Here is a 13,729-nt window from a genome sequence, read left to right on the forward strand (position 1 = left end):
GGATTTTTTTAAATTTGGAAACAAAATTGGAAGCCAAAAACACTACAACGCGATCTAAGGAATTGAATAATGCACAGACAGCATGTGGAAACTGTTAACATGTGGAAAGTCTACGAGCAGTTACAGTATTGGAAGGCAAGATTCTAAATTAATTTATATTATTATTTTTTCAATTAATTATTTTTTCAGAAATCTTTGAACACTAAAGCGTCTTCAAAGAAGTCGCAAAAAAAATTGTTGTGTTCTTTAGCAAAGCTGGGCAAATTATTTCTGATCGCAGGACTTATCAAAATTATCTGTATTTTAAGTTAGTACATGAAACACAATAAATAGTTTGTTTTTTTACTTTTTATACAATATGTGTACAACCATAAATGTGTATAATGTATTAATAATTTTAAAAATTGTACTTAAAATTTTGAAACATCGATGTTTTGGATAAAAAACTTATATTGACTTGCAGTTTTCTGAGATCAATATTGCTTAGATTTTGGAAAATTGTAATAGTTTACTGCTTTATTAACTGTTTTCAGAGAACAATAATTATTTTCTGATTTTTATTTTTTGATCATAGATAATGATTATTTTCTGATTTTTTTTTCGATATTAGAATAATGATCATTTCTGATTTTTATTTTTCAGAGAACAATTATTATTTTGTGATGTTCAAAATAAAAATCATAACAATATTCATTATTTACGGTTCCTGATATATATTCTGGATATTTTTGATTGATTCTTTGACACTTCATGTAACCTGACCAATCGCACCCAGCACACCTCATCCCACCGAAGGTTAAACGAGACAATTTGCATATATTCCATAGTGGACTTTCCAAAAAATATCCAACACAACCTCAAGCTTGGTGAAAACTCTATGAAAAAAACTCTATGAAAAAGAGACTCCGCACTCTATGAAAAAAACAAGATGTAAAAAAGGAACGAAGTGTAATAAGGAGATGTAATAAGGTCGAAGTGTAACAATGGAACACAAGGAAGATCTTTTCGCATCATATCGTATTTTTTTTGTTTTACAAATTTGATCTCCTAAGGGAAGAAATCGAAATATTATTAATTTATTATTGTTGGGCCAAACACAAAAATTATATTTTGTATTTCAAATTTAGCGTTTAGCAACGGATTTTTCTTTTGTCTCTATTAATTTCTTAATAGATTTGTAGCAACCCTAATCAGTATTCGTTAGCACGACCAAACTCGATAACTCAAGCGAGTATCGATATTGCGGGAGTACATCTCCAATACACACTCTCTCTCGCCTAACAGCTTTGAAAGTTTTGTCCGCCGCCACTGCTGAGTCTTTGCCACATTCGCCTTTTGATCATTCTTCTAGTTTTAAGTATATGTGTATAGTGAATGATATATATAAGAACATATATGTTTGTTATATTGAATTTTAAAATAAAATATTTCCAAAAAGAAAACACAAAATTTAAATTTTTATAAGATCTACCGATGGAAATGGCCTTTAGTCGGAACGACTTTTTAAAATACAGTCTTACTAAAATGTTAAGGTTACGGCTTACCTGTCAAATATTCTTGCCTCTTTAAGAACATTGCCCAAATTAATATACGCATCTAAGAAATTCGGATCAAGGGTTACAGCTTTTTCAAAGTGATGTATCGCCAGCCAAATTTCCCCCTGTGCATTAAAAACACAACCTAAATTACTCCATGCCACTGCAAATCCAGGACACGTTTCAATCGCCTTTAGGTAACAGGCCTTTGATAAAAATAAAATAAAGAAAGTTGTTTTCTGTTTCCGACTGCAATTTCTTAAGGATGTGTTTCACTTACTTTTGCTTCTTCCAAACGCCCAAGTGCCTTAAGTAGATTACCCAGGTCGCTGCGCACGCAATACAATTCCTAAATATTAAGACTTTTTTTTATAAAAGAACTAAGACTTAAAAATCCAAAAACATACAGGATTGTATTGTAAAGCCGTAATATATGCTTGAACCGCAGACTCCATATCCCGAGCAGCTACCAATGCAGCAGCCAAATTTATGTATCCATCAATGAAATCCGGTTTAAGTCTTACGGCTCTTCGATAGTTATCTAATGCTTCTTGCAATTGTCCTCGTTCTTTGTAAACATTTCCTAAATTACTAAAATGAATGGTAGTATACATGCATTAATAAAATAAATAAAGTTAAATAATGTTTTAAGGATGTAGTCTCATGTGTGAGGTTGCAAAAATCGATTTTTTGGGATATTTCGAAAGTACTGTTTATTAGAAATGTACTGTTAAAGTTTCAAATAAAAATATTAAATAATGACAGAGATACAGCCCATAATCGAAAGCGCGCCTACACCAAAAGTATGAGTTTCTCGGTAGCGTCTAAACCAGTGGTGGGCAAACTCTCATTTTACATAGCACGCGAGTATAGGGTAGGAAATTCTGCCGCAACGCTGCCGGCACACTGACAGTGTGACCACTCTCAAATTTTTTTTAGAAGCTCTCTCATTTGCTCTCATTTTGATTCATTTGACAGCCCAAACTAAAAATCAAAATTTTTCCACTTAGAAAAATTTTCTCAGAAATTGGGTTGGAAAAAGTTTTCTTCATGGAGAATATAAATAGGGAAGCGTAGTTTTTCATTTGTTTAAGAAATGTTGCTAGCAAAGCTGTTTTTAAAATAAAATACTCAATTTTAGTGCCCATTCAAACTTTTGAATTAACGAAAAATTAAATAAAAAAAAACGTTTTTTTCGCTCAGTGAATTCTCTGCTCTTATTGTTTTTCTCTGCTACGCACACACTCAAATTTTAAACATGTGTTAGTTTTGCCCACCACTGGTCTAAACTGAAATTTGGATATGTTGTTCTAAAAAGTAACACCTCTGTCCCGTACTAGAATAATTTATTTTTAATGATTAGTTTTTTTTTATCATTAATTTAAGATAAATTTTTTTTTTTTGTGAGTTCGCTATTTTGTTGTTTGTTGATGAAAATTATTCATTCTAGTACGAGACAGACCCATAAGCTTACAAAACAATAATCTATTCTAATTTATTCGAAATTTATTCTAGCAGTCGAAATCACCTGCGCCAGGGACCTACCTTTTTTTTTATGTACATACTTTGGCATGCTATAAAGTGTATTAAACTGCACAAGAATAAATTAAACAAAATATTTTCAAAAAGTTTATGATGTCTATAAAAACATATTTAAAAATTGAAACAATCGCATTATTTTTTATTACAGAAAATTTTTTTTTAAATAACCTCTAAAAAGTAGGCCGGAACATGAGACTACATTCTTAAATACCATTTAGAGCAGAGGTCGGCACGGCCCTATCTCGGGGGCATAGGAAATTTCTCTGCCCGAGCTCTGCCACACACACACAGTATAAATGTGTGAAACGTCATGCTCAAAGCCTACTTTCTGCTATTCGTTACTAACACTAATGCGGTAAAATCATATCATTGTATTGGGGTGCCGACCACTGATTTAGAGTTACTAATTATACCCTTGCAGAGGGTATTAGAAATTTGGTCAAAAGTGTGAAACGCTGTGAAGGAGACATAACGACGCCCCAAAGTATATATATTCTTGATCAGCATCACCTGAGTTCATATACACGTTTTCATATAAACTAGTATGTAATGAATGTGTGTAACATAGAGAAATAATCATCTCCGACCCCATAAAATATATACATTCTTGATCACCATCAACAACCAAATCTATGTCCGTATGAACACTCGGCTTCCCTACTGCATCGGTATCAGGGCGTCTCTGGTTTTTCCCCCAAACGCAAAAGTATGCAATAAAAATTGTTTGGCTGCGAATCCATTTTAAAGTTCCAACTTTCTTTCTATATAATCCCATTTCTATATAATGGCCGATTCCGGCAGTTCTGACTTTGTACTATGTTCGAAGGAAATAAAGTTGTGTAAAAGTTTGAGCTTTAAAAATGAGATCCTCGTTCGCGTAGAAAAAGACAGACAGACATGCTTATGGAGGTGACTCAGGAGGTGATCCTGATAAAGAATATATAAGGTTGTCAAAAAAGTGTTGCAGTATTTTTATTGAATTTACAATTGTTCGTAAAGTTGGTTAAAATAATGCTATTAAGTCATATAAGCGGCGTTTTGTTCGATGACGAGTTTCCAACGAAATGCTAACTTTATAATGCCCCTCTTATAGAAGCTCGCCTCCCTATTGGCAAAAAACTCAGATAGCCCATTTTCACAGGACTCTCTTGTGACCAACTTCTGACTACCAAGCGCGTTCGCCATGGACAGAAACAGGTGGTAATCACTTGGTGCGAGATCCGGACTATACGGTGGATGCATAAGAACCTTCCATCCGAACTCCCGGAGATTCTGGCGCGTCACCAAAAATATGTGTGACCTGGCGTTGTCCTGGTGGAAGACAATTCGGCCTTTGTTGATCAAAGATGGCCTCTTCTGCATGAGTGCTGTCTTCAAGCGGTCCAGTTCTTGGCAGTACAGGTCCGAATGTCGCGTTTGGCCATAGGGGAGCCGCTCGTAGTGGATTATTCCCTGCCAATCCCACCAAACACACAGAAGAACTTTCCTGGCCGTCAATTCGCATGCGTCGATACGGTCAAAGATGTCTTTGACTTGAGCTTCTTAGTGACTCCAAGCTTCTTCAAATGGTTTATAATGATGGTTTGGATAATGGTTTGATGACTCATGCCCAGCTCTTGACCGATGCTACGGCTGCTACTATGCCTGTCTCTTTCGACCAATTCAGCGATTTTATCGCAATTTTCGACGACAGGCCTTCCGGAGCGTGGTGCATCTTCAACCATCGTTGTGTGGTGGAAATGGAAACTGTATGGGGTCCATAAACTGCACAAATTTTATTGGCGGCTTGAGATGCATTTTTGCCTTTATCGTAGTAGTACTGTAAAATATGCCGTATTTTCTCATTATTTTGCTCCATGATTGCGACGCTATAACTCACGAACGACATAAAAGAAAAGACAATCAATCACACACGTGTTAGCAAAATGAGTGAAATGAGCTTTCCAAAAAGGTATAGTATGACCTGATGTGACGAATAAAACAAGAACTACGCGCTTTCAGCGCCAACTAGCGAAAATACCGCCGGAGTTTTTTGACAACCTTATATATATATATATATATAATATAATAATATATTATATATAATAAAACGGTACCATTAAAAATGATTTTTTTTTTTATTTGTATATAAATCAATAAAGGAAAGCTAACATTGGGCAGAGCCAAAATTGATATACCCTTGCAGCTAAAACCGGATATATATAGCTAAAATCGGATATGAGAATATCATAATATAACCCAATTTATATTATATTATATTATTATTATATATATATATTATATATATTATATATATATTATATTATATATAATATTATATTATATTATATTAATATATAATATTATATTATATATATTATATATTATATTATATATATATTATATATATTATATATTATATTATATTATATTATATTATAATACGAAATCTAAAACAAAGTCCCAAACTTCTATCTTCAAAAATACCAAAGATTGCATTTTTACCAAATACCGATCGTTCAGTTATATGGCAGCTATAAGATATAGTCGTTATGAAATCGGTCGGATTAACTGACCAAAAATATATTCTGTACAGCTTTCTATCTTCAAAAACACAAAAGTCCTATAGCTACAGATTTTTTTTTTTTTTCATATTCAATGCAGCTCGAACAGCTCGTGCGAGAAAAGAGGCGCACGCGTCGTGCTTGGCAAAACAGCAGATCATCAGCTTCAAAACAACGCCTTAAGGAAGCAACCCGATCACTCGACCAGGCTCTTCACCAAAAGGAAGAAAATGCACAGCTTAGGTACAACCAGAATCTCTCGCCAACAAGCACAAAGTACCCCCTGTGGAGGGCCCACCCAAATCTTAGCGCCCCAATTGAAACGACCACCCCGATAAGAAACTCTTTGGGATGCTGGGCTCGCAGCGACGAAGACCGAGCTGAAACATTCGCCACACATCTCCAAAGTGTCTTCCAGCCAAACCCAGCCTCAAATTCATTCCTCCTGTCAGAAATTCAGCCAGAGTCCTCCCCTCAGCCAGCCGCACCTTCATTCCGGCCGAACGAAATCGAAAAAGTCATAAGAGGGCTAAAACCAAAAAAGGCTCCCGGTGGTGACCTATTGACCCCAAAGATGCTGATCGAACTTCCAAAATGCGCTATAGAGGTCGTCTGCAAACTATTTAATGGAATCATTAATCTTGGCTATTTCCCAAAAAAGAGGAAGAAATCCATCATTATAATGATACCGAAGCCTGGAAAAGACCACACAATTCCGTCATCATACAGACCAATAAGCCTTCTATCTCGTTTGTCTAAATTGTTTGAAAAATGCTTGTTAACTTGCATAATACCACATCTGGAAGCTTGCAATATTATCCCGGCACACCAATTTGGCTTTTGAAGAAACCATGGAACCATCGAACAAGTGAACAGATTAACATCCGAAATACGCTCAGCCTTCGAACAGCGAGAATACTGCAGCGCTATTTTCCTCGACGTATCTCAAGCTTTCGACCGAGTTTGGCTCATCGGACTCATGCACAAAATTAAAACGTATTTGCCAACATACACCCACAAGCTACTGGAATCATACCTCTACGATAGGGTATTCTCAGTGAGATGCAACGCAGCTACTTCGGGCGACTACACCATCGAAGCTGGAGTTCCGCAAGGAAGCGCACTCGGCCCGTGTCTATATGTTTTGTATACTGCGGATATTCCTACGAGCGCACAACTAACAACCTCAACGTTCGCCGACTATACCGCTATCCTTAGTCGCTCCAGGTGCCCAACGCAGAAAACAACCCAACTGGCTAATCATCTCACAATAGTGGAAAGGTGGCTGTCCGACTGGCGCATTAAAATAAACGAACAAAAGTGTAAACATATAACGTTTACTCTTAATAGACAAACATGCCCTCCGCTCTTACTAAACGGTATGCAGATCCCTCAAGCTAACGACGTAACGTACCTTGGCGTTCACCTTGATTGACGACTTACCTGGCGTAAGCACATCGAATGCAAAAAGATGCACCTAAAACTGAAAGCCAGCACCCTCCACTGGATCATAAACTCACGATCGCCACTGAGCCGGGACTACAAGTTACTACTGTACAATTCAGTCCTGTGGGGGAACGCGAGCAGCAGCAACATAGACATCATACAGCGCGCACAATCAAAAATCTTGAGAACTATCACAGGGGCACCTTGGTATGTTCGCAACGAAAACATCCACCGGGATCTGGGCATCATCGCAGTGAAAGACGAAATCCAGAAGCAAAAAGATTCATACAATGAAAAACTGTCTTCGAACCCAAATTTTCTCGCTCGAGGATTGACTCGGGTTTCTAGCGTATCCCGCCTTAGACGCAACGACCTCCCAACCCAGCAATCGATTTTTAGGGCCGTCTAACTCCGTATCAGTCAAAATGACTGTTAGTTAAGTTAAAAATATAAGATTTGATACACCTCTTGTTAGTCTCCCAAAGAGAAGATTCAAGAAATAAAAGCAACTCAGGAGGTGATCCTGATCAAGAATATATATACTTTATAGGGTAGGAGATGTCTCCTTCACTGCGTTGCACACTATTGGACAAAATTATATTACCCTCTTCAAGGGTATAAACAGAATCATTATCACATATCTAGAGAACCCTAGCAAAAATAAATAATGTAAAAGCGGCCATTCTAGATAGCGACGACTTAAGCGAATTAAAAGACAAGCAGCCTTTATTGATGTTAGTTTCGTAGAAACTTTTGAAAAAATTTAGTGTTAGCATTTTCAAAAAATCAGACATTTAACATTTCTTTACCCTTAACTATTGAGGATCATGGTACCTGTATCGTCAACGATGCCAACAAACACATGACCGATGAACAAAGAGTATATGGGGCCTACCTGATCACGTACTTTGATAAGGTAGCACTCAACGGAACTCGGTTCGTAAACCAGCTGAGAGCTCACGGAAGAAACCTGCAGTATAAGCTACGACATTGGTAAACATCTTGGCTCACTGATCCTAACGGGCTTGCGTTTAGTCTATACCTATTATTAAGTGGTAATAAAGATTGTCTATTAATAACTTACACGCCGGTTCCCAGCGGACAGAAGGTAGTCTCTGTAGCAAAAGGCCAATACCGTGCGTTTAGAATTATTTAACATCCAGTATATACAGTTCTGCTATTTTCTTGATCGTGACTCTTAGGGGGGATAGAGTCCTGTATCCTGCTATCCTCTCAGGTATATCCCACAGTACTTTAAACTTTAAACGAGTTTTTCTCGAAACCACTTTTTTTGAGACTGCCGGAAACATAACTCGAACAAATCTTAACCGATCAATTTTGAATTTTGACAGTATATTTAAAATACATTTATCTATCGACACACGTAGGATTTTTATATTTATTACTTATTACTATTTATTATTTTTATATAGCTTACTTTTTTTTAATAATTTTGTGACGTTTTTTTTTTTGTGAAAGTTTTAACTTTAATTTCAATCACTCACCATTTTGCAAAAAATCAAAAAAATCAAAATAGCAAAAATCCTACTTGTGTGAATAACTGTTGATGTATAGAAACTAACGAAACTTGATTTTTTGTTCTACATCAAAAATTAAGGACATTAGCGGTCCGGCCATGGACCCCCTTCAAAAAAAGAGGCCCTACGAAGAAATGCTGAAATGCCTTTTTTTCGATTTATTCAAAAAAAATGTTGTTTTGTACTTTGCATATAATATTATAAAACCTAATTTAAAAATTTTCGATAGGCTTTTTCATTTGGCCCCTGTTACTTAGATGTCCCCCCTTAAGAGTCATTTCCCTTATTGTGTGTTGTTCGACATTTTTATACCCTTGCATACCCTCTATAATTTTGTCCAAAAGTGTGCAACGCAGTGAAGACATCTCCGACCCTATAAAGTATATATATTTTTGATCAGGATCACCTCCTGAGTTGATATGAGCATGTCCGTCTGTCCGTCGGTCCGTCTGTCCGTCTGTCTGTCCGTCTGTCTGTCTGTTTCTACGCGAACTAGTCTCTCAGTTTTAAAGCTATCGTCTTGAAACTTTGCACACACCCTTCTTTCCTTTGCACGCAATATATAAGTCGGAACGGCTTATAACTGATTCATCGGAAATGGTATAACTTTAGTGTTTTTAAAGTTAGAGAGTTGAAATTTGACATGAGAGCTACTTTTGGCTACTTTTCAAAATAATACGACATGCCAAATTTCATAAGGATCGGCCGACTATATCCCATAGCTGCCATACAACTGACCGATCGGAATTGACCCAACTTTTGTGTTTTTGAATATAGAAAGCTGGAACTTGGTACAGATTATATTTTTGCTGATCTAATAGCTGCCATATAACTGAACGATCGGAAATGGTTTTTGGTAGAAATACCAACTCTGGTATTTTTGAAGATAGAAATTTGGGATTTTTTTTAGATTCTATATAATAATAACTTGAGTTATATTACAATATTCTCATAAGGATCGTCCAACTATATACGATGTTTGCGATATATATCCGGTTTTAACTGCAAGGGTATATCAACTTCGGCTCCGCCCGAAGATAGCTTTCCTTTCTTGTTTATTGAATTAACTGTTATTCTTTCACACTTTCTTTAAGGGGTTACGCCACCCTGAAATTTTCAAAAAATTTCAATTTTTTTTTACTTAATTTAAAAGACTATATTCTTACGCGTATTTTAAGACGTCCCCGAAGACAATATCTTGATAATTATGGATGTTATGTTTACTTGAAGTAAAGAAAAACTCCTGAAGGCAGGAGGGCACCTAAGACACTTCTTTTTCTTCTTTTGCGTTTTTCTTGAAACCACTTTTTTCAAGACGGTGGGCATGATAACTCAAAAACTGTTCAACCGATTGACTTGAAAATTGAAACACATCTTCTAACATAGACTTTCCAGAGAGTGACGTAGGATTTTTTCGATCCAATGGATAGAAATTTTTTTATGCAATTTTTAGTACGAAATTTTTTGCCCAAAAAATTGAGTCAATTTTTGAAGTGCTCTCATTTGCGTAATTTTTTTTTTTTCTTAAACGGCTACGTCATTCTGTTCCAAATTTATCACTTTTTAAAAAAAAATTTTGTTTACTTGATTGAGATGAAAATTGACACGTGAATCATGCCCACCATCAAGGAGCACTCCGGAAAAACCGATGATCGCCGATGTTCATATCTCCGCCATTTTGCATAGAAAACAAGTTTTTTTTTTTAAATTTATAAAGCTTAATAGTTGTATTGAATAGAAATAAAAGTGGAAAAATCCTATCTCAACTAGTTTAGTCACAAGAAATTCCTGAAAAACCGTCCCGTTTTTTCCCGGTCAGGGTGGCGTAACCCCTTAAGTTTAACGGAGCTTGCGTAAAACACGTTTGTGTTTAGTGACACGTTTAGCCATATACAGTGGGGAGCAAAAGTGATTCCATGTTCAGAATATGCATGTTGAACCGCTCATAAAACGTAAACCAATGAACCAAATGAAACAAACTTTTTTTTTCTCGATTACTTATTTAATTTGTAAGAAATAGACTTAAATACTACAATAATACAAGAAAAAATGTAAGAGATAGAAAAAAAAAACAAAAACAGAAGGCATGTACTCAGTTTTGCACCTTTTATGGAAAAATTTAAGGAAATTTTAAATTAATATTTAGTCCAAAGACGCTTATTGTCTATTACATTTTTAATGCGCTTCGGCATACTATTAACTAAATTCTCTATAATTTCTTTCGGAATTTGGATCCATTCAGTCTCCACGCGTCTCCAGAGATCGTCAAGGTTGCTTGGGGCCGATTGATATTGCCCGAGCCGTCGCTTCACAATTGACCATAAGTTTTCAATTGGATTGAGGTCGGGACTTTGAGCTGGCCACTCCATGACCTTAAAATTTTGTTTTGCCAACCATTCTTTTACAATTTTTGCGGTGTGCTTAGGATCCCCATCCTGTTGGAAAGTGATTTCTCCTTCAGGATAGGCACACTTATCGAGAAAATTGTGAAGATGGGTCTTTAAAATGTTTAAATAGTCCTCTTTTCGCATTATTCCATCAATTTTGTGCAATGGCCCAACGTGCCACCATGTAAAGCACCCCCAAGCCATTACATTTCCTCCTCCATGCTTTACGGTTTGCTTTACATGATGTCTCTGAAGCTTGTCACCGGGCCTATGCCAATAGTACTGCTTCCCATCCGACTGGAAACGGTTAAACTTGGATTCGTCCGACCAGATAACACGTTTCCAGTCTTCTATAGTCCAGTTTTTGTGGGTCTTTGCAAATTGTAACCGAGCCTTAACATTTTTCTCGGATAGAGCTGGTTTATTTTTTTTCACAGAGGCGACATATCCAATTCTAGCCAGTGCTCTTCTAGCTGTCCATCGACTTACGGGTTTATTTAACTCTGTAGAAGCATTTGCTGGTGTTAAAAGCTTATCCTTCCTCATATTGGACATTATAAGTCGAGCGTCAGAGTCCGTTAGGAGACGGGGGCGACCATTCAATACATTTTCGGAACCAACATTTTGCCTTTTTTTCACCTTGACCACCACAGACTGACTAATTTTCAGCTTTTCAGCAATTGTGCGTGTCGAAAAGCCACTTTTAGTCATAGAAACAATACTATTTTCGGTATCTGCTGATAGCTTCTTCATTTTACAACAATAAGTTGGCGACTAATTTCTCAATTTATTAAAATTTACTTTGAACTATAAGAAATGTGCGACTCTTTGAATTATGACAAAAACTAATGCATGAAAAAGACATAAAACAGTAAATCTGCAAATATTTTGGTGATAAGAAAACAGGGAGAGCAAAATCAAGTGCGAATATTGGAAGGTGCAAAACTGAGTACATGCCTTCTGTTTTTGTTTTTTTTTTCTATCTCTTACATTTTTTCTTGTATTATTGTAGTATTTAAGTCTATTTCTTACAAATTAAATAAGTAATCGAGAAAAAAAAAGTTTGTTTCATTTGGTTCATTGGTTTACGTTTTATGAGCGGTTCAACATGCATATTCTGAACATGGAATCACTTTTGCTCCCCACTGTATGTATATAGTTTTTAATCATATTTTTGCACTCTCCCACAAATTACATATTTCTGAAGCGCCAGTACAGGAAGAAATTTTGAAAGTTTTTTTGTCTTTACATGGCTAATTTATAATTTATACCTGAAAAACAAAATTCAGCCAAATCGGTCGATTTATGGCATTTAAATTAGACGAAGACTAAAGAGGAAACATCCATATACCATGAATACATGGAAACTGGATATACCAATTTTTTTTTACAACTGTTATATTGAATTACTATATTATATACTAGTATACCTATATATAGTATATAGGTTATGTCATATACTCTCCTGCCCAAAATTAAAAAAGGCTCCATTTCTAAAGTCCCAACACAAAGAAGCACGCCTTCAGTTTGCCGAAAAAAATTTGGAAACCAACTGGGCCTCGTCATGGAATTTCATTTTGCTTATACAAATTTAATCAATATTTCTCACATAGATCATTTTTTCTTATGAGAAAAAATTTAATTTGTATGGCTCAGATGGGTTTCGTCATTATTGGCGAGATTTGCGTAAGGATCCCCTCATGTTTTCAAGGCACAATTTCGGAGGTGGATCCGCAATGGTTTGGAGAGCCTTTCATGCGTCTGGAACTCGTAATCTGGGCTTTACGAGCTCTCGCATGAATACCATATGTATATGTATATGTTTTTATGCAGGATAATGCATCAATCCATAAAAGCAAAGAAACGCAACGGTTTTTAAGCGAGCATTCCGTAAAAGTTTTGGATTGGCCAACTTTCTCTCCTGACCTTAATCCTATAGAGAACCTATCCTAGCCAGGCGAGTTTACGCCACCAACACTAAATTTGACACCTTCAATGGTCTCAAACGGGAAGTTTTGGCATAATGGTCCCTCCTAGACCAAAATATGCTAAAGACTTTAATAAAAACAATGACTAAAAGAATGTTTGTGGTTGGAAAAGCTCAAGGAGGTGTTATTAACTATTAATCTTTTATAACAAAAAAGGAAAGCTAACTTCGGGCGGAGCCGAAGTTTTTACACCCTTGCAGATAAAACCGGATATATATCGCAAACATCGGATAAAGTTGGCCGATCCTTATGAAATTTGGTAGGTTGGATCAACTGACCAAAAATATAATATGTACTAAATTCCAGCTTTCTATCTTCAAAAACACGAAAGTTGGGTCATTTCCGATCGTTCAGTTGTAAGGCAGCTATAGGATATAGTCGGCCGATCCTTATGAAATTTGCCATGTCGTATTATTTTGCCAAAAGTAGCTCTCATGTCAAATTTCAACTCTCTAACTCTAAAAAAAAACCAAAGTTATACCATTTCCGATCAATCAGTTATATGGCAGCTATAGGATATAGTCGGCCGATCCCGGTCGTTCCGACTTATATACTGCGTGCAAGGGATAGAAGGGTGTGTGCAAAGTTTCAAGTCGATAGCTTTAAAACTGAGAGACCAGTTTGCGTAGAAACAGACAGACGGACAAACGGACATGCTCATATCAACTCAGGAGGTGATCCTGATCAAGAATATATATACTTTATAGGGTCGGAGATGAAGTTGAAATATTCCGGCCGTTGCAATCTATC

The 13,729-nt window shown here is 36.2% G+C and overlaps 1 protein-coding gene across 6 annotated transcripts in view; it reads right to left on the bottom strand.

Annotated features, from left to right (window-relative positions):
* The window catches only part of sxc (O-linked N-acetylglucosamine (GlcNAc) transferase sxc), a 50,753-nt gene that overhangs the window by 31,191 nt on the left and 5,833 nt on the right, over window positions 1-13,729 (bottom strand). For 4 of the 6 annotated variants that reach the window (XM_043211058.1, XM_070278184.1, XM_043211057.2 and 1 more), the window contains exons 3-5: window positions 1,943-2,126; window positions 1,816-1,884; window positions 1,545-1,741 (exon numbers count right to left, since the gene is read on the bottom strand). The exons of 1 other annotated variant lie outside the window; for it this stretch is intronic. In XM_043211058.1, the coding sequence (XP_043066993.1) occupies window positions 1,545-1,741; window positions 1,816-1,884; window positions 1,943-2,126 (450 nt within the window). Of the gene's footprint in view, window positions 1-1,544; window positions 1,742-1,815; window positions 1,885-1,942; window positions 2,127-13,729 lie in introns of those variants that run through there. One more of the 6 variants, XM_070278183.1, reaches the window with a different exon arrangement.

Source organism: Drosophila bipectinata, chromosome 2R (genome assembly GCF_030179905.1).
Source record: "Drosophila bipectinata strain 14024-0381.07 chromosome 2R, DbipHiC1v2, whole genome shotgun sequence".
NCBI classification, from domain to species: domain Eukaryota; kingdom Metazoa; phylum Arthropoda; class Insecta; order Diptera; family Drosophilidae; genus Drosophila; species Drosophila bipectinata.